A 27,945-nucleotide genomic window follows, 5' to 3' on the forward strand; every position below is an offset into this window, starting at 1 on the left:
AAAGGGGTTGCCGCTCCCTTATAGAAAACTGACCTCTGCAGGATCCATCTACCATACTGGGGAGGTTACTTTACAATTGAAAATCAAGTGGAAGGTTTGTTTCACAGTCAGGGCACTGGCCTGGGGCTTGGTGCTGTGCTCAAGTTCTTGTTTTTTCAGAGCTTGTTTCATGAAAGACAATGCATTGCAGTAAGTCAATTCCTATGTGTAAATTAGGATCTCCACATCTCCAGCCCTTTGTCCTATCTGTATTCCTTGCATCTTTGCAAAACAGAAACTGCCTTACAGATAAGAAAATATCTACTGTTTTGGTCACTTAGCCATGCAGTAACCTGCTGCTACTTTGCTCATTCCTATTGGAAAGATCTGAGTGCCTAGTCCCACAGTTTATAGTTACCATTTTCACAGAATCATTCAGGTTGGAAAAGACCCCTGGGATCATCGAGTCCAACCATCAGCCCTACTCTACAAAGTTCTCCCCTACGCCACATCCCCCAACAATTTTGTCCTGGAATATGCCAAAAATACTCATGTTGAAACAAAATGTTTCAGTGTATTTACAGAGTACCTACTTGGTGCACTAACCCGAATCCTCAGCAGCCTGCGCAGCAGTGCAGTTTCAAAGCCAGGTTGATGGGGGGGGGTGTGCAGCACTTGAGATTTTAGCCGGTCACCATTCACCCTTATCAGTGAGGGCTGACAAACTAACAGCACCTTGTCAGCAAGCGCTACGTTCATTGCCATGCCACTCCAGCAGCGGAGAACGTACGGGAAAAGCATGTTCCATCTTAGCTTGTCATCCCGTAAGGAATCTCCACTTAGGCAGTGAACCGACACAGTCTGTTCACTTGAATATTTTTTCCTTAAAGGGCCTAATACAAACACTCTGCACTGGATGGGAAAAGCATTCTTCCCCTAGATTCACCATTTTGTTTTCCAACCTTGATATGCCAAGAGACAATCAATGTGTCTTAGTCAGTGGTAGTCTAGAGCTTTAAAGGGCCCTCCTTCAAGCTTTAAAGGCCTGAAGTGATTTCAATTGAAGTTGGCAGGAATTTTTTTACTGAATTCAAAGGGACCAAGATGCAGATTTCAAAGATCATGAGACTTAAAAAAAATCGGAAGAGGAACTGTAAGGCAAACACAGGTAGATGACATACATTGTCAACGAGCAGAGAAACCACAGACAGAAAGAAATGAATGAAATGTCTGTCATTAGAAAGTTTAGAGGTCACTGATACTTCGTATTTTTTCAGTTGGCAAGCAAGAAGGCTTGTGAAAAAACATAAGGGAATATTTTAATCGTTGTCAGTTTCTGTATATCCTGGTTTGAACCACACCAAACTTTCTTGGAGGGAATGAGATACTTATAAATAGTTGAGGAAAAAACCCCCAAGGACTTTTCAAGGCAAAGGTTTGGTTTGGGATCAATACTTTAACCCTAATTAGAAAGACAGAGAGAAGAAAACAGCAAATCACTTAACCTCCTCATTTCTGAGCAATGTGAGACTACGGGCATGTGCCCCACTAAACAAGCTCACTTTAAGTAAAGACCCCATCAACTGCAATCTTTGAAGTGATGATGCAATGCCATTAATTGGATCTGCAATTTCCAGCCAACTGCAGAAAATCTCATTCTGAATAAAGTATGATGGTGCTGAATGTCTTAGAAATGCTACAGCCTCTTCCACCATAAGGCAGCTGCGAGCATTATCCCAGGAAGGCTGTAGCCTCATTTTATGATGGGACACAATGAGCAGCAAGGCTAAATGAAGAGGGATAGGGCCGTAAGGCCAGAGACTGCCCCTGAAAATACCCTCACACCCCATTTTCCTTGTATGGATTCCACAAAGGACTTTCCACACGTATAAATCAAATTCCTTCTGGAGGAAAGATGAGAATGGTGAGAATTTAGGATCAATTTACCTGAAGAAAGTCCAACTGCTGACAGGGATAGCAAGAATAGCACTGGACAAAAACCACAGAATTAAGTAAGGGAGAAGGAGCACTAGAATGAACTTCATTTGAGAAATCGAGAATTATCAGGGAAGGGCAGTGATGTAGACAGAGAGGAGGTGCACAGCTGCTCCTGTATGGGTTACTGCCAGATACAGGACTTGTATCTTATTAAATAAACGATGAGCTTTGAAAAATTATGGTTTATCTACTTATATGTTTCTAAAGAGAGTTAAGCGAGATTAACATTAACATCAAAGTGCTGCTGGATTCAATCACATCTCTGCTGAACTTTAGTAATTTTGCCTGAAGACTTCTAGGTCCACAATGCCTAAAAAAAAACTTGAAAGAAGTTATCTGTATGCAAAAGAGATCAACCAAAGAGCTGGAACAGGTATTTTATTTATCAGTATACCTGAAAAAAAACCTAAACAAACCCACCTACTAAATTCCCTTCATTCCCTGAAGTCATAGTTCTAGAGATAAAATTTTCTTATGAGTAGATATAAATAATCCTCAAATAGAACAAGCAGAGAATTTACAACTTTCTTAGAAAGCACAAAACACCAGGCCACAGGGCAGTGGAACCAAAGGCGTGTGGCTGGCCATCCCTTGCTGACGATTACATTCTGTAAGTGATTAGTGTAAGGCTGGTTGCGTTGTGTGACATTTCCGCGTTACATTGATTGCTGCCTCTTCTCCAGGCACCTCTCAATATCATCCAACACTTGGACAGCTGCTTTTGGAATACGAGTCCCTGGACCAAACACATTGGTAACGCCGGCTTCATACAGGAAGTCGTAATCCTGGTCAGAAAGAAATGTATAGTTAATAGTGCAACAGGAAACTGATAATTGATTTATAACTGGTGTGTGCTCTATCCTGTATGCTGGGCCTGGGAAACCACATGCAGCAAGTCAGAGAGAGGCAGCACAGCACCAAGGGAAATGGGAAATACACGGTAGTTAGGAGGTGAAAAAGAAATATTAAAAAAAATCCATGGAAAAAGTTTTATTTGTTTAGAATCAGACTAATGTCAGATCCTTGGAAAATATTCAAAAGTCAACTGGATGTGACCCTGAATAACCTGATCTAAATTTGATCTAACTTCTGATTTTCAAAAATACTGCTTTAAACAAGGGCTTGGACCAGATAACTGCCAGTGGTCTCTTGCAATCTAAGTCACTCTAATTTTATGATTGTCCTGAAATTTCAAAAAGACCTGAGAAGCAGTTACATAGTCTCTCTTACTTCTATATAGGATATATTATACCTTTTCCAACCACAGGCTAGTGGCATCCCATTGAGAGATACTGGACAGAACACAATTTGTGTCTTAGAAAAATACTACGAGTTTTGTTGGTTCAATTTAAAAGTCTGCCATTCCTGTACACTTACTTAATTGGCTATAATAGGAAGAAGTCTCGGAAAAGGGAGTAATAGGAGATTTATATATAAAATCAGTTTGAATTTCTCTAGACAGAAGATGATACAGCCTAGATACAGATGATACAGAAGGTGATACAGCCAGGCACACTGTGGATGAACTAAGGAAAACTCAAAGACAAAAGCACAGATCTGACTGCAAGGGAATTCAACAAACTTCAACAGTTTAGGAGAAATAGTCTAGCAGGGGGAATGAGAGGCAACACTGAGGCCTGATGATGGGGAACATGAGGGGAGGCTAAACAGTGAGTGAGACATGTAGCCTATAGGTGCTGGGACCTGCCACGTGTCTTAGTCACTAGCTGTGCCTCTTCTGAACTATCATGTGAAGGCATAAAGTCTCTTAAGACAGGAGCTGGCCTTTATTAGTAATATGCAAGGTACTGGTCATTGGAAACAACAGAGCATAAAGAACATCTCCCTGAGGCTAGTCTTTTCACAACACAACTTAATTTTCCCTCCAGGAAACACTGTAAGTTAAACCAGGACACGGTCTACAGAAAACCAGATCAATGAGAGATGACAGCACTCTGTGACCATCCTGTAGATCTGTGCTGACCCTGGTGATCGTACACAGTAGCCTTCAGCACTGTAAATCACCTCTGACATTAACAGAATATATGAAATAGCTAAAACCAGCACAGACAGAAACAAAGCAGTCTCCTAGTCTTGATGGAAATGATGTTGACCTGTACCTGAGGTGGGATGACACCTCCACATATGACAAGAATGTCTGGCCGGCCAAGGGCGTTGAGTTCTTTGAGGAGTTCAGGCACAAGTGTTTTATGACCTGCTGCAAGTGTGCTCACACCAACACAGTGCACATCTGCATCAACTGCCTGCTGGGCCACTTCTCGAGGTGTCTGTATGGAAAGAGGATTATGTGACAAGCAGTAGCCCCAGCCTGGTTACTGAACAAGCATTAGAGGGAAAATCACTGCATTTGAAACACATCGGACACTGCTCAATCAGTCATACCTGGAAGAGGGGACCTATGTCCACATCAAAGCCAATGTCTGCAAATCCTGTGGCAATAACTTTAGCTCCTCTGTCATGGCCATCTTGACCCATCTTTGCAACAAGTATACGAGGTCTGCGCCCCTCACGATCCGTGAACTTGTTAACTCTGATTGAAAACACATATCGTATCATTGTAAGTCACTGAGACTCACTACAAGTATTTCCACAAATAAAAAAAGCACTGGCTGCAACTGTAGCATAACTTCTGTACATCAAATAAAAAGACCTTCTAAGTCATGGTTTGAGTATGTAGTCTGCCTACTATGTTAATATTCACATTATATGAGTACTAACTGATTTCTTGTATTTACTAGCCTCAACAATAAAACATTCTTTTTTAAAGAAAAACACTCCACTACTTTTCTGCTTTCTAACAGACAAAATACTGAATTCTCTAAGGGTTTAATGAGCTGAATTACAACTAACTAAAACATAATTTTTAGATTTTAAGAATAATTATGACCAATTATTTCAAAAGCACTTGCATGGCACACAGGCTACAGAGATGGGTCCTAGACATCACGCTGTGCATCACCATTCAACAGGCATAAGTCTGTGCAGGAAAGGATTACCACCAGATCCCCCATTCTGTGCATTCATTCCAGTGCCTCCCTTTTTCTGGTCAGTGGCAGTTCAGATTTCTGTCGTATTAAAGTGACTGTGTAACCACAGTCTCAAGAGATTAATCTTTCATCTTATGTCTCATCCATTGAAGTGCTAAGGCTTGGACAACAGGCTCAAGCCAGAGTTGACCTATAGATGAATCTTGTATATTTTATGACTGATAACCATTGTGCTAGTAGGTATTGTACCAGGTTATAACAAACCACCTATGCTGATGTAAAAAGTGCTAAAGTGTTGAAATACTGAAGCCTGAACAACGGGCCCCGAGCTGAAGCTGCTGACTTAGTCATTAGTGAAATACGTATGCTCATTAATGAAAGATGTAGCTTAGATATCACAAAACATGTCTACCCTGAATATATCTTTATCCCTCTTTGTGTGTGGGCAAGTTAACAAGGCTATGGAGCCAGCTGTCTGGCCCTGTGACCAGATGTGTGACCTTGTTCATAAATAAATTAGATAAGCAGGGAAGCTCCCTTAGCTTCCTCCTTGAGCCCTGGCCAGGCTCTGGGGGAATCTAATGTGAGAGTGAAACCAGATGTTTCCACTCAAAACAAAGGTGCCAGCTATTCTGGCTTGCTCATTTTTGGTATATAAGGCTGGGCCCACTCACAGCGACTTTGGATGCCTCACCTACGGGCGGACGCACCGCGTAGGATTTCCCACTTGCCAGGAAAGGCTCTCCAAATCCTCGCTGTAACCGGGGCTGCCCAGCGCCTGCGGGTCTGGATGATGGTAATGGGTGCAAGTGGTGATGGATCTTTCTTAATCACTGTTCTCTCTCTCATGGTAATGATTTGATGCATTACCCCATATTTTCCTATTTGTTTGCTTTAAGTCTTATTTGTTTACTTTAAGTGCACTATTCTGTCTTTTCTTACTGCATGTTTTCTGTATTACTCTGTTACGTTATTCAGTTATCCCCAGTAAAATATACCTACTCTTTTCACTCTCATGTCCAAGTTTAATTTGCATCCTTAATCAGCAAAACATCCACGTACTGCCAGTATCTGTCTTTGAGTGGTACTACCACTTCTCAGGAATATTACTAAAAGGATTTTTTTACATTGTACTGTTCTGAGCATTCTATTAATGATGGAGTTGTATGGATTTGGTGCACCTTGAAACCATATGCTGACCTGGCTAGAATGATCACTGTATGAATCCAGTGGCTTAGTCTGGGGAAAAGACTGACTCTCAGTAAAGCATTTATCAGCACAGATTTGAACAGCCTCAGGAGATGATGCCACGACAGGAATATGCATCATCTAAGAGGGAAAAAATAAGAACTCAGACAGCTTAAAAAGGAATTAAGTCAGGAGTGCCTGAAGAAGCAGACTGACAAAGCTTCTGCTTGAGAATGTATGAGTTGGGCCTGCCTTCTCTATTCCTAAGGACTGCTGAGAATATCAATGAAGTAGGTATCTGAATTGATTTGTGATATCTTGAAATCCTGTTCTCTGTGTTGTTTTCTGTTTCCATTATTCTCGATTTCTTATTTCCCCACCCACAGGCTCCCTCCCAACAAGAACAGTTCTAGGTGCTCCAGGCTAAGACCACCTGAGTCACAGCAACCCAGGGCTTGGTTTAAGAGTGGGGCAAGTGTGAAATCACATTTTTGAAGGCCTGTGCGAAGGTGACACATAGTTAATCCAGTTTCATTACCATGTTTACTAACTGGTACCTATGACCTTGAACTTAAAGGCAGATATGTAAAAAAGGGAGTGACATCTTGATTCTCAAGGAATTGGTTGTTTTCTGTAATGGCATAATTACAAATATTTAAACTTAAAATAAATATTTAAAATAAAAACCAACAGTGACAGCCCCCAGCACAACTACTTCCAAGTCAGGCTAAACATGACCATTGTGAACCCATCAAGTAATTCCCTTTTAAGAGATCCTGTAACTCTATTTAATGTGTAAGCCCCAACACAGCAGGGAATTATGAACATCAATTCATATTACATCACCACCCACTAGAGCAATTCAGCGTCTTTACCCAAGAGGACAGCAGCAAAGCAGAAGCTGACAAAAGGCACAAATGGGCACTGTTTTCACACATACTACCATCTTCTGATGTTTTCTCCCTCGTGATATGAGTAACACCGGTAGACTGGAAGTGGTATGTGAAAATCCAGAGAGATTTTAAGCTTACAATTTTAGGAACAGTAAAAGTGAAGTTGCAGGGCTACCTTATGGGCAGACAAAAACCAGGTTTTGCAAATATGAATTGCTGGAAATATTTGTAGAGATCACTATTACAGACTCTTCAAAAGAAGCAATCCCATGTACGGGGTCTTCAGGCAATGTTTCTCAGCTTCTTAATCCTACAGCTGCCTAGCCTGTTTGAACAAAATCCTCAAATCATAACATCACATCAGTGGCTTTTGTTTGCAAGTAAATACAAATTCAATTAAGTTTTGACTGTTCTCTTCTTGCACTTATTTCTTCTCATTCTGCTTGGTTGCTTACAGGCATGCGAAGGACTCTGCAGGTCTCTGTTTTATACTGGGGATGTCACTCAGATTTGGGGAATGCTTTTTTAGGGCACAGTGAGTAGCAAGTGTATCTTATAGATTAAATATGAGACTGTGTTCAGCTTCCTGGGAAGCTGTTCTCACCTGTTGATGGCATGAAGAATTTCATCACTCTCTCCAAACTCCTGGCGATAAGCTCCGCTCACCATTCGGTCACTGGCTTTATGCTCCCCAAACACCTTCTTCATGGCATCTGTTATTTCTCCAACGGTGCACCTAAGATAGATACAGAAACAAAGTGTTAATGCTATCAGAAGGCTTATTTGAAAACAGAATACAGAAATCACAGCCAGTGGCCCAACTATTTGCCTTCTTGCAGAACATATTCATTTACACTTGTTTCACCTTTGGTGCGACAGCTGAACATCTGACTCATCTCAGTGTCATCCATGCAAGAGTATTTTTAAGAAAATACTGTTTTGCTGTTGTGAGAAGTGATTTTACAAGTGACAAGGCAACAGGGACCACAGCATGGCAAAATATTTCAGGAAATTAAATCAAATTTTCTCAAATGGGAATTTTTTTAGCGTTCAGACTGCAAGATCTTGCATTTGGATTCATACTAAAAATAAAAATATAAATCAATAGGAAAAAAAAAAGGAAGACCATACAGAAAAGACTGAAATCTAACTTTTTAACTGGAATTTGTTTGCCTTTCCCTTGATGTTTGTATTTTAGTATTTCTTCTTCTTCTCTACTCCTGACATAGCTCCTTCATCCACTGAAATGCAGAAGAATCTGGGAAATCCATTTACATGCAAGTTATAAGCTTTGTTTGCTACTGGAGACACTGTGCATTTTCAAAATAATACACGTTTTACTGCTGCAGCACAAGTGCTAGAAGCCAGCCAGGCTGTGCTGTTTTCTTGTACAAACATCAGAAATAACAGCCTCTGACCCAAAGAATTTAAAAATCTCATGCTTGATGGATTCCACCCTTCTGCGTAAAATCTACAATGCAGACTGGACCACAAAAGACAAGAGCAGTTCAGCTAGTAGCTCCATCACTGCAAGCTTCTTACTTTTGGTATGAAATTAACTGGGAGTCAGTATGCACAATGATTTTGAAGGTATGCTTCTGAGCTCTTGATGAAATCTTTCATCAAAAGTATTTTTATGAAAATATTTTCGCTTATACTTGAATAGGTAAAGACTAGAGAATTTGTGTATACTTAGAAACAAATACAACCTGCTGCAAACTTTATCAAAGGCAAGAAAGGAAAATACTACTTTTATAAAACACTTTAAAAGGATGGTTACAGAGACCAAACCACATCCACTCAGCTACTACTACGCACATTTTAAACCCCTGGAATTCCCATTTTCTCCTGTCACACTGCATTTAACTATAAGCTACTCCGAGGCAAAATTAGGTTAAGCATCCTTAGAACTTTTATATAAAATGCTCAAAGGATGTCTGGACAAGATGCAACTTCTCATCCATGTGCTTTTAGAAGGGGATGGACAAATGACTGCACTCAGTTTTCCTTCTGCTGTTTGCAGTTTCAGTAGCTGTTATCTGATTCCTACCGTATGCAATCTGCCATGCATCCAATGTAACAGAAGATGGATTTCTTCTGCATTAACAGAATTCTGCATTTTGCTTCCTGTGACCCCCCCAGCTATTTTTCTAGCTTATGTTTTTTATACTCAGCAAACTTAATCATAGTTATAAACTGTAACTACGTTAATGTAAAATGGGTGAAACCCCATCCTGAACATATAGCCAAGATCTGTATAATGCATATGCCTGAAGCTGGCCTCTTATCTCTACGTATCACTCTTCACGGTTGGCCTGCTTTGTCTAGAAGGCAGTATCATGCTGGAACACACATTTTTAGCTCCTGTTATTGACACAGTCTTGGCCGCTTTTTGTCATGTCCCCTTCACCTGGCTTTCTGGGATTATATTTTTAAAGTTCTCTGCTTTCATCCACTTTTCTACTCAGCGCACTAAGGACTTCATAATTTAGAATCATGAGGCTCATAGTCTAGAAAAGCAGGTAACGCAAAGTAATACCAAATTTATAGTATCCATATGACTATGTGTGAATGTGACTTAATCTAATATTCCCTTTGAATTTATTAACGATTTAAAAAGCATTAGTTACAAATCAACCTGTCCATGATTGCATCAGGACCCACTGACATCACTAGGTAATACACTTCATTTTTACAGTACCTGTAGGATCTTGGAAAGCTTAGCAAGCACTCACCTGAGTTACAAGAGTTCTCAGATCTTACTCACTGATATAATCAGTTTTTGTTTTTCAGGACATTTAAATAATATTAATATTACTGCTCTCTGATATTACTAACAAAAAAATGTACTAACAAAACTGTGTAAGCGCTAGATTAAGTGAATTCCCCAAGGTTAAAAAGCAAGGTTTCAGCAGACTTAAAAATAGTATCTGTAAACACTAACTCCCTCTCAGAGTGCTAGACATCACAGATTGCAGCCTGATATAGATACATGCCATGCATAAACACTGACAAGTTACTCCTGTGTAAACACTGGCAGTTTGGTGAAGGCTTACAGGGGCATAACACGTGTCCTTTCTTCTAGAGAAAACTCTAAGCTAAGATAAATCTTTTTCTTCTGCAGAAGCAGCATCTGAGTCTAAATTCAGTATTAAAGCACAGCATGTGTAGATAGAGTTGTGGTGTGTTTTTCTGTCCTTACTATGCAGAAGTGTGAATGAAAATTTCAGGTAACAAGTGAAAAATAAACGGTTTGGACTATCAATTTTACTGAAGTATAATCTCGTGGCTGGGACAAAGTTTTGTTGTGGACTGCATAAAAAATGAAATACATTTCTTTCTTCTGTAAATACTGCTTCTGAAATCCCTGTATTTTGAAAATTCTGCCCCAAGTCTCTGCAACCCTTTAAATCTAAAATTCCCAAGTAATAAGAAGAATTTTGCTTTTAAACTATTCATGAATGCTTTCCTATTATTTACCACTAAATTTTTTTTTTTAAAATCTCTGACATATATGCATCAACAGTGGAATAACTCTGTCTGCAGCCAGGAATACAGCTTCTTTTCTTAACAGGGAAGGAAAAGCATACTTTTAATGACCCTTACATTTTTCTCTAATCAGCTAGCCACCACACTGGACAAGTTCTTTACAATTTGGATGCATAAAACCCCTTCCATTTCTGTTTATTTTTACAGCAAAATTTTGTTCTGGAGACAACTGTCTTCATCTCACTATTATAAAACTTAAGTAGCATAAGTAACAATTCCTATTATTCATTTACAGTTTTTTCAAGGCATGCTGACAAAAACCTACTAGACAATTATGCAAAATTGACAGAAGTCATTTTGCCTTTATTGTATAAATTTGTGTTTCCTTCATATGACTGTTGTGGGAATACAACAGAAGATTGGCGAGGAGGATTGTAAACACGCTCAAGTGACTTGAAGCTGGGGTGCCAAAAAACACATATATCACACTAATTGTTCAGCTCTGTGTGCCTGATGGGTAGAAAATCTGCACTTAGATAACACAGGCCTGTGAGAGACTCAGAGGCACCTTATCAAACATCCTTGAGATTCCTGCCCTGCTGTGGGAAAGATCAAAGCACAGTAGAAAAATATGCCTGCGAAAATCCCAAATACATACAGGCAAGAGCAGCAGGCCCAAGATATTTTCTTTCTTCTTTTCCTGACTAGCAAGGACTGAGCTCCGCGGTGCCTGTATCCCTGCTTGCGTGCCTCTGCCTGGGTATTGCTGCAGAAGTCCCACAGGTCGCGAGGTAATGAGAATAAATTTACTCTTTGCATTTCATCCGTGGTTTTGTGGTTGTTCCTGCATCCTGCCTGTGTCGGCTCATACATCTGCTTTGTGCAGAACTGCATGTTTTTAGAACAGAACAGAATATTTTCAGTTGGAAGGGTCTTACAATGATCACCTAGTCCAACTGCCTGACCACTTCAGGGCCAACCAAAAGTTAAAGCATGTTGTTAAGGGCATTGTCCAAAATGCCTCTTAAGCACTGACAGGCTTGGGGCATCAACCACCTCTCTAGAAAGCCTGTTGCAGTGTTTGAGCACCCTCCTGGTAAAGAAATGCCTCCTAATGCCCAGTCTGAACCTCCCCTGGTACAACTGTGAACCATTCCCACATGTCCTATCACTGGATCCCAGGTAGAAGAGCTCAGCACTCTCGGGAAGCTGCAGAGAGCAATGAGCTTGTCCCTCAGCCTCTTTTTGTTCAAGCTAGACAAACCCAAAGTCCTCAGCCACTCCTCACAGGACATTCCTTCCAGCCCTTTCATCAGCTTTGTTGCCCTCCTCTGGATGCATCCAAGGACCTTTGCATCCCTCTTAAATGGTGGGCCCAGAACTGCACACAGTACTTGAGGTGAGGCCGCACCAACGCTGTATACAGGAAGATAATCACCTCTTGCGACCGGCTGGTTATGCCGTGTTGGATGCACCCCAGGATGCAGTTTGTCCTCTTGGCTGCCGGGGCGCACTGCTGGCTCCTATTGAGCCTGCTGTGACCAGCACTCCCCCATCCCTTTCTGGGGAGGGCTGGTCTCCAGCTATGTTTCCATAGCACCCTTTGTTTACCTGTTAACAGGTAATTTACAACCTAATCTGTAGTTTTAAGTAAACTTAAAATTAGGAAGTGCAGACCAAAAGATAGCTATTGTCTCTGTTTCATGTTTTATCAGTCTATAGCCCTTACAAAATGCCTGGTGGCAAAGGCAGTATGTTTGTATGTAAACTGTAGTTTGCAACTTATGAATTTCTGTGCTGCTCAGAACTACTGCTGACCAACTGTGCTACATCAGAGCCCTCATTGCTCAGATTCCCTGTGCTTCATCAAAAGCAGGTGATTTCCAGACAAGAGGAGCTTGGCTCTTGGCTATGCTTTTGGGCAATTCAGCAAGGTCAGTGGGATGAAAGACAACCACAGCTGTGATGGCCAGAGAGGATATTGTTCAATTCAGTGTGTCCTACCAGGCACAGGATCCATTTCCTTCAGCAATTTGTGCTGTGACTCTCTCCCAGTGGTTCACAACCAGCTGTTGAGCCTGTGTTGCACAAATATGAGTTTGAAGAAAGTCAATGACCATAATGTGCCTGTTATGAATCACAGAATCCTCTAGGTTGGAAAAGACCTTGAAGATCATCCAGTCCAACCACCAGCCCAACATTAACAGTTCCCAACTCCACCAGATCCCTCAGTGCTAAGTTGACCCGACTCTTAAACCCCTCCAGGGATGGGGACTCCACCACTGCCCTGGGCAGCCCATTCCAACACCCAACAACCCCTTCTGGAAAGAAATACTTCCTAACAGCCAGTCTAACCCTCCCCTGGCACAGCTTGAGGCCATTCCCTCTTGTCCTATCACTTGTTACTTGGTTAAAGAGACTCATCCCCACCTCTCTGCAGCTTCCTTCCAGGTAGTTGTAGAGGGCGATGAGGTCTCCCCTCAGCCTCCTCTTCTCCAGACTAAACACCCCCAGTTCCCTCAGCTGCTCCTCGTACGACATGTGCTCCAGACCCTGCACCAGCTTCGTTGCCCTTCTCTGGACACGCTTGAGTAACCCAATGTCCTTTTTGTAGTGAGGGGCCCAAAACTGAACACAGTAATTGAGGTGCGGCCTCACTAGTGCCGAGTACAGGGGTAAGATCCCTTCCCTGTCCCTGCTGGCCACGCTATTTCTGATACAAGCCAGGATAACATTGGCCTTCTTGGCCACCTGGGCACACTGCTGGCTCGTGTTCAGCCGGCTGTCAATCAACACCCCTAGATGTAGTCCATTAATGCTTTTACAAATAACAAAACCAAGGTCTCCAAGGAGAGAAACTAGCAGTTGACTGGTCAGCTTTGATACGGAAGAGATGAATCCCTGGTAAATCTAACACCATCCTCCTGTGACCTTTGCAGTTCAAAGACAGGTGTAGACATGCTGCTGGCAGAACTATGACAAGCTTTCTGTGGAGAAAATATATTCAAAATATGTCTGTTCAGTGTTCAAGGAAAGGGAATGAAGGAATTTGAGACATCACAGTAAAAACAGAACAGTGCTCCAGCAAGGAGTGAATTTGGCTTGCTCATTTCTGGGGCATTTAGCTAATTAAGTAACAGACAGGCGTGATCTATTCTAGAGACTGACGCTTACTTTGAAGCAGGAATGAAAACAGTCTTAAAAGCACCTTAGGTGAAAAAAGTAAATGTTCCACTGGATTCTAAAGGATGCCTCATTGCTCTACTCAAGAGCATCTTTTACATCTTTGCCTGGCTAAGTAAACTTACTTCTCTTTCAGTCAAAAAATTTTTCACACCAATCTGTGGTGCAAGGAAGGATGAAGCAACAGACCATGATAAGACTGTGAATATCCATTTTCACATCTCAGCCACTTCTTAAGCTCCCTGACCTATGAAATAGCACAGTGACAGAGAAACCTGGTTATGTCCTGAAACTGGTAAGAGTCTGAGTTGTAAACAACACAGTGTGTATGAACAACATCGTTTCATACGAGATTTTTGCATCCATATTCTTTGTGAGAAATTAAAGTGTAGACTTAAGAGACTGTACAATGTAATAGTCTATCTTACAATGTCAAATTGCAGCCATCTTTTACTTCCACCTTGGAAAAAAACCCCAAAACATCTCAAGACACCAACCTCACTGACACCATACCCAAGAACAGTGGAAAGATGAACATGAACCATTGATTTTCAGACAGCAGTTGGATATTCACCCCCACACCCATACCTTGAACGTGCTGCTTCCACTGCAAGCGCAAGTAAGTTGCCTTCCCCAGTAGCAGCACACTGTGTTAGAGCAGCGAGACATTGCTGGGCTGCTGCTTCATCTCTACTAGCCTTCACCTAACATGGAAGAGAAAAATATTCAGTTAAAACAAACTACAAGGTGACCTGGGAAGTCGAGTGTGTAAGACTTTCTGATTTCAAATATTAATTCTGGAGGCGTGGAATTGTCAACTGTCAATATATGCTATATATTTCAAAAAGAGAAGAAGTAAAAAGGTGTCTCAGACCTTAGAACATGCGTACAAGTCCATTAAAGAACTCTAAAACGATTTTATCTACAATTCTAATTACAAAAGTGGATGCCAATTGCTGGTTCCATAACTCTGTCCCTTAACAGGGGACAAGCTGCACCAAATAGTCTGAGTGATTAAGTGATGTTACATACTTTTAGAGCAAAACATTGCATAGCTATTTTCTATCTCATTTTCAGAAAACGTAAAGTTCTCAATTTTGAAGGATTAGACATATTCATGAGACTACCTGACATACAATGATTAAAACCAAATGAATGTGACAAAAACGCTGTTGTTTGGATTCTAATACTGTGTTTCTTGGGATTTTCCATCAGCCTCCACTGAAGTTGAACAGAAATCCAACTTCTCTGCTAAAAATTACAGCAGATTCTCAGAAATTGGAGGGTCAAGTTTCTGGAAGGTCACCTTTCCTTAGCATTACTCAAGTTCTATCTGCAATTACAAGAACTTTCATTTTTAAGAAGGTAGTTCCCACCTTATTAATCTTCTCGATCTGCTTGCTACGGACTGAAGTATTATCAATAGCCAGAACTTCAACTGTCTCCTCTTTTTCTAGCTGATGCTTGTTTACTCCAACAATTACTTCAGACCCTATTTCCAGTGGAAACACCAGAAACTCAGAATACATTTGCAACTACTGTGAAAAGACACAATATTAATAGGACAAGAAAATGTTGAGCAATATAATGCAGCACTTTGCTTTGTAACTATATACATTTCAAATATTTAAAATTTATTCTTATAGGAAGGACTTAAGTCTGTATTTTCCATATTTTATGATGAGAGATGATTACATGCATGAACATTCAACTCAGTGAATAGTGGGCCATAAAAAAGATTTGAAATAGAACAATATTTATCTTACAAACTGATTTAGTAATGACTCACTAATATACATTAGCTATTTTTCTCTTTTTAAGTTTACATAACTGAATCTTACAGAATTAAGCAGAAGTGCTGTTCTCCTGCTTTGCTCTGCATTTACTTTTCTGATTTGCCAGATAAATAAGAAAGTGAAGTTGCTACCAAAAACTACTCCATGTGAATAAAAATTAATTTATCATGTTGGAAAACTGTATTTTAGCTTTCTGCGAGTATGGACTTTACAACCATTCTTATTTGCAGTGCCTGTTGACACTACTACACTCTTCATAGCAACATGAAGTAATTTTCCTTGAGAGAGAAAACACTGAACTTTATTGATTATTCTTTATTGGTCTCAATTAAAGACCTGCTTCAAATTTATCCTCCAAACAAAAAAGTTCAGATAATTTCTTTTATGTTTGAGTTATCCCAAGTTTCTGTTACTGGACTGCTACTGGAATGCAGACTACAAAAAGCGGAATAGAGCTATAAGTACACATGTATACACATCTCCACACATACTTACTATATGTGTACATATGCATATACATACATATATATATATCTCACAAAGAGCTGTATCATTCTCTAATGTGCATTTTTTCTGGTCTTCAGTAAAAATGGGCAGCTCTCAAGCAAAACCGGGAATTTGGCCAGATCATTCAATATTGCCATCTGCTGGCAGTCATGCTTTTAAATTCAGGAGTCACAATTTAAAAGACACTATCGGAAATTAAGCAATTAACTGTTGAAGACTCAAAATACTCCTTTAAAATAAGTCTTTCTAGTGTTTTGTCTAATCTAGTCTTAAATATGTCAAGCAAGACTGTTTTCATACTGGTATTGTGTCTCATATATCCTGCTAGCTCTTTCCAGAAGCTTTCACTGACATAAAATATTACCATTTTATCATTCACAATCTGCTACTCCTAAATGAAGAAGAAAAAACCCAATGAAAATGTGTGTAAAAAACCTTTATACAAAGGTATTCTATTGGCAATTTTCCCTTCTTTCATCTCCCTGCTCCCTACCAGAGTCAATCCTGGCTTGTCTTCGGGCTGCACACTCTTCAATACGAAGTTTGGGAATCCCCTCAGCAACAGCTTTGGCCATTCCACCCATTTCTTCTATCTCCTCAATAAGCTGAGAAATGAAAAGGATTAAAAAAAATGAGTAGTAGTAAAGTTCACAAAATGAGCTTTGCACTTGTACTGCCATCCAAATTTCTATTGTATCTATGTATACAGTCCTGTGCTCTTAAAAGTGTGTTTCCTATCTCCATGTCTCTGACTACAGGTTTTGGTATAAATTAAGAGACATCTCAAACAAAAGAGCATTTTTATTACCAAAGTTCCATGAATTCATTAACAGTGCACAGCATATTGTTCAACCAGTAACACCCATGGATGAAAAGGCTTAAAATTTGAGCCCTTGACTCTGCACTGGCTTCTGCCTGCCAACCAGCCCTTATGGTTACATGTATACAAACACAAATAAATTGAAAAAAGCCAGGGTCAGTTCTCTGATCCTGAAGTCAAGTGGCATGGCATGGTTCAGCTCTCACACAGCAGAAGCCTGTTCAGCTCCCAAACAGGGTGACTGCATTCAAACTGCCTACTGAAAATGGCCATCAGACCATGCCTGGCACTGTCTAGAAGAGTCCTGGTTGTGAAGGGCATAAAAAACACGTTAGACACTGTTTGAGCCTGTATTAGCTTATTTATTTGGGACTTTGCATAAGAGCAACAATTTGCTCAAAAGAGAATCACTGGGTTTAGCTTTAGGCCAAGACATGTAGGCATGTATCTTTATGCAGGATTGCCACCACTCAGACTATGGCTGCACAGTATTTTTCATGTGCAAGTAATGACTGACAGCTAAAAACATTATTTAAAAAAGTATTTTGATCCAACAGAAAAATTTCTCCTAAATTCTGCATAATACTCAAGTATGGCCAGACAATGTCTGCCTACGCTTGGCTGTAAAACTTTGCTGTCAATAAGCCCCTAGTTTTAAAGTCTCAAGATCACCATAGTCATGAGTAGTCATGTAATTAAGTAGGTTGGTTTGACTCTTTCTTCTGTTGAACTCCTTTTTTTTTTTTTTCTTACACGTAAACCAGAGATCCCAGCAAACTGAGAGCCTTCAGCATGCAGTGGACTTTGCAGTGCTTCATTATTTATTCCACACTGGGATACTTCCCTTTTGAATGTAGTCTACTAGAAGGCTGAAGTCTCTCTTTCTCTAAATATGCACTGTATTTTTGTAAAGTTCATTTACAAAGAAATCACCGAAGCATAAGCGTAAAATAATTCCTTCTTTAGAAGTTACCAACTTATCATGTAGTGCCTTAAAGGACATTTCTCAAAACTCCTATACCTAAAATTCTCCCACAAAACATAAAAGGTTACGTAAACTGACCTTTAAAGCAGCTTCATAGACATCGTTGGTGAGGCACTCCATGAGGTAAGATCCCCCCCAGGGGTCCGCCACTTTGGGAATACCTGACTCCTCTTGAATAATGATCTGCGTGTTCCGAGCAATGCGAGCACTCTTCACTGTAGGCAAACCCAAGGCTTCATCAAACGAATTTGTATGCAGGGACTGTGTACCTCCAAACACTGCAGCCATTGCTTCGATCGTGGTACGGATAACATTGTTAAAGGGATCCTGGATGGAAAAGGAAAGCTCTGAAGCTCAATGGTCCTGCCGTGGGCTGAGGCAGATTAGTCACACATATACTACTACAATGAAATGAATGCAAGATTCCCCACTGAAACACTGTAATCGTAACTAAAGCTGAAAAAAACCCCAGTCAATAACAAGCATCCAATCAAACTGATATATCACCTACCAATATCTCTAACAAAGAGATTAATCCATAAAGCAAGCCAAAATTATCAGTGTATGAGTAAACTAGTGAAGCAACAAAGCAAAGCCTAACTTATATATAGTGGTGTGTCAAAGAACTTAACAAATCCAAGTTAACAAATCCAACTTAACAAATCCATCAGGTAGTCCTGATGTCCCCTATCCTCAGATGGCAGAATTCTCAGAGCTGCGAATAGCACATCTGTCAGACAGGTTACTAGCCAAGATCTGTTCTGGAACTAAATGTGCTTAATATTTTCATTAATGACAGCATTACATAAAGGTAAGAATTACAGTTGAAATTAGCTGGTGCTATAAAATTGAAAGATATCTATGGGAGAACTGGGATATTAACCAAAACAAAGGGATAATCTGGAGTACAAGGTATACTCAGTACTACAGAATATAATCTCAGCCTTTAGGTCAAAATTTTTATCTGCTCTTTTCAGACATCTACACAGTTGAGTTGTATATACGAGCCTTTACAGTCAAAGAAGAGTTATTGTGATCTCCAGGGGGTGACTTATGTTCTGAGATTAAGTGAAGAATCACACACTACAGCTGCCTGTCTTATTTTATGTGATTGCTGAGGGAACTTAACAGTAGCTCAGATAGTATTCCTAATTCTTGACATGCTCATCTGGGACGAAATCTATCCAAAATAATTAAGAGCTACCAATGTAACAGGACCTTGAAGAAGGCAAAAATGAATCATGAGATCTGTGAATTATATTATTTTCCATAAAGAAACTGAATTAATATCATTATTTTACAAGCACATGGTAATTCTACCTACACCGGAGACTATTTCTGGTTCTGGTATTCCTTTAAACAATTACAGAAAAATGTGATTTGGATGAGCAAGAATGTAAAACCTAATTTATGAGTGGATACCTATCTAAAGGCAGGCCAAAGGAAAATATATTTGCCCTCTGAAACCTATAAGGAGTAAACACTGGGCACTGAGGAGCTGTATTAAGATAAACAACAATGTTTTGAAAAAAGGATTATGATTGGGACAGAAATATATTTACAGTGGACATTGGAACATGGTTGAACGTATTTTTGGTAGTATTAATCTTTTTGCAGTCATACAATACTTCTAATTAGAGGACTTGCAAAGGCCACTGTTCAGAAAATTCCCTTGTTTTAGTTTTACTGTGTTCCTGTAATGTAAGTAAACATTACATTTGCTTGGAAGAACAAAATCAAGGCACAAAAGTCAAATACCAATGGTTGCAATCACAACCTAAAAATAACTCATCTTGCATGACTTTGATTGAGAAGCAGGCCTTGGAATAAGAGCTGGAAATCCGCTCTGACCTCACTTGGGAAACTATATACAGTCCAATGATTTATTTTCTTGTTGTGATGTAACTCAACAGGAAGAGCAGATAGTGCACCCTGTTTTAAAAGGGGAGACGAGCTGTAACCATTACTTCACTCTTCAGCAGTGAGAGTCAGGGGCATGAATGACTTCCTAGGCTTCTCAAATGAATTCTCAAGCCAGTGATCCTGAGAAAAAGGTGCCTCTACTTCCTCATTCAGCTGCATTTTTAAAGGATAACTTACAGGACAAATCCAAGAGTGAACTTCATCCTCTGAGTCTTGAATTAATATAAGCACCTCTCTGCAATTCTCTCTCTACTTAGCAGGTTTGGATCCTACTCTCAATTCAGTATCCACTAGACTGGGAATACATATCCTTAAGACAATGATTCCAGAATGAAAATGAAGGCAGACAATGAAGAGTTAGGCACTGAGACTCTGCCTATCACCATACTGGAATCCTTTTGTTAATACAGTCTCAAGTCTTTTAGCTTCTGTCCTTTTACCTGAGTGCTACAGGGCAGTCCAGAATACTGAGGTATTTCATAAACCAGCATTTAGGGAAGCAATGCTGCTGGCATTCAACAAGACTTTTTGAGTTATGTAAGCAGAAAGATGTTTCCAATGCTAGTGTGTGCATCTGTCGGACTGAGAGTAAGACAGGTTGTCTCCTTCAGAAAGCTTCATCTTTATGAGTAAAACCAGCAGCCCCCTTTAAGATGTACACCATGAGAAGATAACTAAATGAGGAAGTTGATGAGAGTCCAATTTCTAACCTGCTCAGTGAGTGACCAGCCCGAAGTCTGACAATGAGCTCTCAACAGAAGAGATTTGGGATCCTTGGGCTTGAACATTTTCTCTATCAGGTGAGCCCACAGCCGCCTCCCAGCTCTCAGCTTCGCTATTTCCATATAGAAGTTCATGCCAATTCCCCAGAAGAAGGAGAGCCTGTAATAAGAGCACATGAACAGGATAAAACATTAAATCATTCTAACACCTCTTTCAGTAAAGGAGAAGTCCTACAGCAAGGTCTCTGATTAATTTACTATTACAGATATAACCCAGACATAAGATGATGGGAACATTCCTGGACACTGATGCCAGTTGCTACAGGATGATACACATTTACGCCAGTAAACTGACTTAGCCTCCAAACAAGGTGACTGCAGGCAAACTGCCAATGACAGTGGTCCCTGGAACTGCTAAACTGTCCCCAGGGACTGTTTTGGGGGAGCCCTAGGTCAAGCAGTGTCACAGAGAGTGACACACTAGTGCCAGGGAATGCTCCTGGACACAATCTACTAGTGTAGTTAAGCTCACAAACTACTTACAATAAGAAGACATTACATATTATGAGCATGCTTTCTTCCTTTTCCTGATGATTTTAATCAAAATTCCAAAACACACATCAGCATATCAGAGAACAGACTGATTGATTTACTTTTTCCTACTTATAGCTTCTATGATTTATAAACATAAACATGCATAGTTAAAGCCAGTAAAACTCATATACTAAAGATGCACTTTTTAAACAGTCAATTAGCTACTGAAACAATTTGTCAAAGGCTCGTACAGATTCTCCATCACCAGAAAGTCTGAAAATAAGGCCATACCTTTTTCTACATGATCCACTTTGATTTTGCCACAGATCTTGAAACAGGTTAATTCACCTGACTCCTACAGTTTGAATGTGCAACAGGCTACGTGAACCACACCTTTTGTTTTTTAGACTCACCATATAGTTAGGGAATCTGTAAATCAACTAGACCACTGAAACTGTGATTCTGCTTAGTTTGGCAGTAACTATACAAAAATACAATGTTTGGCTTAAAACTAAATTTTATTTTTAGGAAATCTGCAACTGTAAATTGAACGACCTTAACTTCCCCTTGTTAAGCATTTTTCCCAAATATTTTGAAATAATAATAATGAAAAAAATTCAGTAACACTACAGCATAAAAGAACTGCAAGAGCTCTTGCTGCATTGTGCAGTCCTAAAGCTACAACTGTGTTAGACATAAGAGCTTTAGAGATCATCTTTCTGAAACCAACTGTCACAACAGACCTTGACAATGCTTGGGCTTGTGAATGAACTTTATTCAGTTTATTAGTGTAGATGTAGTCTAAGTGTCTGCTGGACCAGATACATTTTCCTGTCGCTGAAAATGTGTAAAAAAACCCAAAACAAAACCCATCTGCAATGTGAGCATTGCCACTATTGCTTATATGTGTAAAAATACTGAATTTGATATTAAACTCTAGAGGTTTTATGAAAAGTGAGTTTTATACTTGCAAATTTCTTTAGCTTACCTTGGTGCAAATTCATCAATGGTAAGGCCAGCTTTAAGTCCAGTTCTGCAGTACTCCAAACCATCTGCTATAGTATAAGCTAATTCCAGAATGGTGTCAGCTCCTGCCTCTTGCATATGGTACCCGCTGATTGAAATGGAATTAAATTTTGGCATATACTACAAAAATAAAAGACAACAGGGTACAACAGCAGAAGGGGGGGGGATGTCAGATAATTGTTCTACCAACATTCATAAATAATCCATTGTTTGTAGACTGCGAATACAACCCATGTCTATTAAGTGGTTTTAGCAGATGTTTACTTCACATAATTTTACCTTTTTGCACTATTCATTGTTCTTAAACTATCACCCACCATGGTAAGTATCTTTCTCAATTACAGGCTGTGTGCCAGGTACCTCTCTAATGAAAACCCAACTAAGAAAACAACTGGTAGTGCTGAACTTCCAGTCATTACCTCCTTCGCATGTTTAATTTTGCAGTAGAAGTCCTTCAAGATTTCTTACCTCTTTGTTCCTGCTTACAGCTGTAGAATCACAGAATCGTCTAGGTTGGAAAAGACCTTGAAGATCAGCCAGTCCAACCACTGACCTAACACTGACAGCTCCCAACTACAGCATATCTCTAAGCGCTAAGGCAACTTTACTCTTAAACACCTCCAGGGATGGGGAGTCCACCACCTCCCTGGGCAGCCCATTCCAACGGCCAACAACCCCTTCTGGAAAGAAATGCTTCCTAAGAGCCAGTCTAAACCTTCCCTGGCACAACTTGAGGCCATTACCTCTTGTCCTAAATGCTTCTTAATGTCCTAATGCTTTTTAACCATGGGGCTTCTTACTTTCTATGCAAAGGACAGCCTGTCCGTTCCTCGTCTCCAAGCCTCCTGCCATCCTTTCAGGTTTAGGCTCATCTTAATCTGATTTTGATTTGGACAGACTTAAAAATCTTAAAATATATGCTGTAAGTGATTTGGGATCTTAACTTCTCCTCCCAGCTTTTTCCACAACCACATCACTGTTCACTATGACAGGTCTTCCTGTCTTCTGCTTTGTTCTCCGAAGTGCCTTATAAATAGTTAACTAGACGTAATAACAGAAGTAAATACACTTAAACAATGAATACCTTTGAGGTGTACTGGAAGATGTCAGCAATAATCCGCATCGATGGTTCGGGGGGGAAAATATACGTATTTCGGACCATGAACTCCTTCAAGATGTCATTTTGGATTGTCCCTGTCAGCTTGGCCTGAGGCACTCCCTGTTCTTCTCCAGTTACAATGAACGTAGCCAACACGGGAATGACTGCCCCGTTCATTGTCATAGAAACGGACATTTTCTCTAAAGGAATTCCATCAAAAAGGATTTTGGTGTCTTCCACTGTATCAATGGCAACTCCAGCCATCCCAACGTCTCCTCGAACTCGTGGATTGTCTGAATCATAACCACGGTGGGTGGCTAAATCGAAAGCAACAGATAATCCCTGCTGGCCAGCTAAACAAAAAAGAAAAATAAAACAAAACAACAAAGAGAGAGATTCAGAAGTGCTGAACAGACTTGAATTAAAACTGGATCTAAACTTATTAATTTTATTTTACATGATCCAGGCTTGGACGACACACCAATTTTTGATGTTAAACACTGTTCCCTCCCCAAACTTGTCCAAGGTCTTCCAGTCTTAAACTTTAAATGAAAAAGCTTTGAATTGAGAAGAAAAAAATATTGTAGTTCTTTTAGCTCAGCCACACAATCAGCTTATTGTGCTTAACAAATTACTGAGTAACAGTTTAGCCACAAGTTATAAATGTGCATAGACAGACACTATCAGGGCTTGTATACAGAAATTCTACTTAGCTTAGATGGAAACAAAACTGTGATAAACTATGTTACACTGCCTTCTCTTTATCGCAAATTAAACACACGCATGGTTTGTTACCCTGGCTTTAGTGACATACCTTGTTTATTCATAAAGCAAAGTCATTACTAAATCTGCAGTAGAAGAAAATTATTCATATAAAGCAGGGAATGGGACAGTTAGAGATCTAGGGAGACTTGCTGCTGCAACCTGAAAGCTGTAGCTGAAACTCTGCTACCTGCAGGCATTCACTCCCTGACCAGCACTGCTGTTCTCTACCTAGTGCATTTGCAAATCCACTTCCCAAAACCAGCAGAGCCCTTGTCAGATACCAGCTATTGTCTTTGATCTAAAAAGCTAGGTGTTCACTCTGAAGAACAATGACAAAAAATTAAATTTCTGTCTAGTTTCAAGCAACAGAAATTTCAGCAATTATGAGAACTAGTAATTAATTCTTTTTGAGCATTCCTCTAATTACAGAGAGATTTTAATTGAATTATTAAAAATGCTTTACAAATTACTAGGTCAGATTCAGAATCTATGTTAAACAATTCAATATTAATACGACCATTAACAGAACAAGATAAAATTACAATATCACAATGTCAAAATTCGATTAAAGATGAAAAATCCCTGGCAGCAAACATTTGTAACTGAGCTGTTCTACCATCTAACCCAAGTGTAGCACTTCTGCTTCAGCAGCAACATTCAGCAATGAGTACATTCAGAACAATCTTTCTATTGAAATGTTTGTTTGCAAATCCCTAATACCCTGTCTTTGTAATTTCTTAATTTCCTGACAGTTTTATAAATGGAAAGAATCAAAAATACTTGTAAGGATACTGCAGCAGCTAATATTGCTTCATATTAGCTAACGCAAGAGGTAAAAATCTCAAAACTTCTCCCCCAACCCTAAACAGTTATGTTTTGAGTAGGAGGGACTGTACAGTGGGAAAGAAAAGTGCCACAGATTTACTACTCAGAAGTCAACTTTCAGTAGTCTTTTGTTTTGACTGGTAAGGTTATAATTAACTTAAAACAATTGCTAAGATATATGACTGGTATAAAACTAATGCTTCAGTCTATCAAGAACAACATTTTAGTCGTGGTTTTACAATGCCTAACTCAATAGTATATTATGATGAAGATCTGTCTATTAGTTAAATAAATTGCTGCAAAGCACAATACTCTGCAGAAATACTGGGAAAACCGCTCTCAAATAAGGAACATACCAACACTTTTAGGAAGCTGGCTTTACTGATACACGACCAATTACACTATTCATATGTACCTATGAGTTCACTTAAAATTTATAATGTGAGATGGAACCCCAAAATGTCAGAATGCACTAACATCAGAAGTTTAGTTAAGTGACAAAGTTCATCATTTTTTTCCATTGCAATTTTCTTTCACGGTCACAAAATGAGTGTAAAGTGCTCCACGATCTCTGGTTGGACCCTGGGATGCAGCCAAATTATGTCTAACTCTTAAGGCAGAATAATTAAAAATAGAATTTCACACATAAATTTTTCCATCTCAATAGCAAAATAAAGCACAGGCAGTTTCAGAAATGATCCAGTTTCCCAGTGATAAAGAAATACAGCGCCACCAGGAAGATCCTATCAGAAACCAAAACTCACAAGGTGGAATAACCACATTTGCCACGTAATTCACCATAAGAATGTTCCCCCTTGCTTTACAAGGCAACGTTGTTTCCCAAATCAGCTATCTTACCTTTAATGTTGTCCTTGTAGAACTTATTGCTCTCCTCCACTGTACTGAAGCCAGCATACTGGCGGATAGTCCAGGGCCTGTATGTGTACATGGTTGGGTAGGGTCCTCGAGTGAAAGGTTTCACCCCTGGCAACTCCTCAGGGAGGTCTTTCGTGTCCCTTTTGGAGTATAAGGGCTTGATGTCGATCCCCTCTGGGGTGTGCCAAATTAAATCCTTTGGATTCTTGCCTTTCAGCTGCTTTTCAGCAAGGGCAGCCCACTCGGGGTGCAGTGGCTGCCCATGCAGCGAACGCCACGCGAGCTGGCAGGCTGGAAGTTGTGGCAGGCATGTGCAGCGGTGGGGCCGTAGGCGCAGGAGAGCATCCTTGGCTCTTAGCATGTCTGCCCCACTGGTTGGCGAGTATGGGGTAAACTGAAGAAAACAAAAAGATGTATTTTGCATTATCATATAAATCTGACATGGGAGAGGTAAGCACGGTGAGGTCAAGCAGTTTCCTAAACCAAAAACAATTACTCAGGAAAAAACTAAGTATATTTATTCACTTACTCATTTGACAAACACCCCCTCCCCTTGGCTTTCAACCAGACAATGCATAAAAAAGTTCAGGAAAAATTCTACATTTTCCTCTAGCTGAGGAAAACCTTCCTACAACTCATCTACACCCACATATGAAATGTGTAACTTATTTCAGTCCCTAAGTAGCACCATTAATCAGTCACTGAAAGTGTCAGGAATGAAGATGGTATCCCAGCTACCTTCTCAGCTTCCCATCTCTGTCTCTCATCTATGAATTCCTTAACATCAAAGAGGGACCCTCAACACCAGAGAGGCACTCTGAAGGAAGAGGACTGTCAGAAAAATGCTGACATATCATACACCTTGGGAAAAGTGCCTTGGGATGAATGAAAATCACAGAATCATCTAGGTTGGAAAAGACCTTGAAGATCATCCAGTCCAACCATTGACCTAACACTGACAGTTCCCAACTACAGCATATCCCTAAGCACTAAGTCAACTTTACTCTTAAACACCTCCAGGGATGGGGACTCCACCACCTCCCTGGGCAGCCCATTCCAACGCCCAACAACCAGTTCTGGAAAGAAATGCTTCCTAATATCTAGTCTAAACCTTCCCTTGAGGCAACTTGAGGCCATTACCTCTTGTCCTGTCACTTGTCACTTGGTTAAAGAGGCTCATCCCCAGCTCTCTGCACCCTCCTTTCAGGTAGCTGTAGAGGGCGATGAGGTCTCCCCTCAGCCTCCTCTTCTCCAGACTAAACACCCCCAGTTCCCTCAGCCGCTCCTCCTACGACATGTGCTCCAGGCCCTTCACCAGCTTCGTTGCAACTAGATCACCTAGTCCAACCATTGACCTCACACTGACTGTTAAAATCAGAGCTATACTAAGAAAGAAAGGAATAAAAAAAATGTGATATGCAAGAACACAGGGATAATACAGGTTGCAGAACTCGTCTCACCACGCATGAGATTGAGAGGGTGGATAAATTCAGCAACTCCTGAAACCTGCACGCTCCTCTGCTTCTGCTCTCTGTACCCTATCCCTGCACTTCCTCCCAAGCGAAAGTTTTACATCTTGGCTCCAAGGGCCAGTCACCTCCTCTCTGCCTCAGCTCCTTCACAACTCCCTGGAAACACACACTTCCCTGACACCTTATGAGAAAGTCTGCATAAAACTGGAAACCATCTCTATCAGTGTGATTGTGCTGCAGCAAGACGCTCCACACAGGTGCTTTAATAAGATACATGCTACATGTGGTATACATGTAATCTGATGAGCACAAAGGAGCACCAGAGGAGCACTCAGTTCCCTGCTGAGACGTGACCCTGCAGCCAGGATGGAAGGCAACCTCGGCCTCCACTGCTGCGCGGGTCCCAACGCCACCCCTCCGGCCTTGTACCCCGAAGGAACCACACAGCTTCCCTGTCACCCTCCTCCTCGCCTCTCCCTCCACCCCTCACACCACAGCCGGAGGGGGAAAAGGAACAGAAAACACCGTTCACCGGCCCGGCCCGGCAGCCCCACACCGCCCTGACAGGCCCGGCTGTGCGCAGCGCCGAGCGTCCAGCACGCCCCGCCGCCACCGCCCGCCCCCAACACGCCCCCTCGGTGGCCAATAGGGACGGGGGGCTAGTGCGGGGGCTGCCCTGGGGGGTCGCGTCCCTGCCCGCCCGAGGGACGGGAGCGCTGGGCGGGCTGCGGGCTCAGGACAGGTCCCAGCCCCCCCGCCCCGGTACCTACGGCCGCCCCTCCGCCGGTCCTACGGTCCGCGCGCAGTGCGCATGCGCACAAGGCCGCCCCGCGCCCCCCTCCTCGGGGCGGGGCTGG

At 40.9% G+C, this 27,945-nt stretch overlaps 1 protein-coding gene across 1 annotated transcript; it reads right to left on the minus strand.

Annotated features, from left to right (window-relative positions):
• Positions 1–2,338: 2,338 nt before the first annotated feature.
• MMUT (methylmalonyl-CoA mutase) lies at positions 2,339–27,933 on the minus strand. Its single transcript, XM_074820235.1, has 13 exons — positions 27,855–27,933; positions 25,599–26,010; positions 23,136–23,503; positions 22,014–22,171; positions 20,480–20,651; positions 17,925–18,173; positions 16,535–16,646; positions 15,115–15,230; positions 14,327–14,442; positions 7,671–7,802; positions 4,381–4,528; positions 4,098–4,265; positions 2,339–2,762 (listed from the first exon to the last, which is right to left on the minus strand). Exons 2-13 carry the CDS (start codon positions 25,975–25,977, stop codon positions 2,634–2,636), a joined length of 2,247 nt encoding a protein of 748 aa, XP_074676336.1. The 5' UTR covers positions 25,978–26,010; positions 27,855–27,933; the 3' UTR covers positions 2,339–2,633.
• Between the last annotated feature and the right edge of the window lie 12 nt (positions 27,934–27,945).

This window comes from Strix aluco, chromosome 3 (assembly GCF_031877795.1).
Source record: "Strix aluco isolate bStrAlu1 chromosome 3, bStrAlu1.hap1, whole genome shotgun sequence".
Taxonomy (NCBI): domain Eukaryota; kingdom Metazoa; phylum Chordata; class Aves; order Strigiformes; family Strigidae; genus Strix; species Strix aluco.

What these genes read in the sequence shown, in the direction of transcription:
- MMUT (XM_074820235.1), bottom strand. Translation starts at nt 25,977, where the DNA reads ATGCTAAGAGCCAAGGATGCTCTCCTGCGCCTACGGCCCCACCGCTGC. An exon ending in ACAAGCCAGGATTGACTCTG is followed by an intron (nt 15,231 to 16,534) that starts GTAGGGAGCAGG and finishes CACTGGAAATAG; the next exon opens with GGTCTGAAGTAATTGTTGGA. An exon ending in AGATCGAGAAGATTAATAAG is followed by an intron (nt 14,443 to 15,114) that starts GTGGGAACTACC and finishes CTTCCATGTTAG; the next exon opens with GTGAAGGCTAGTAGAGATGA.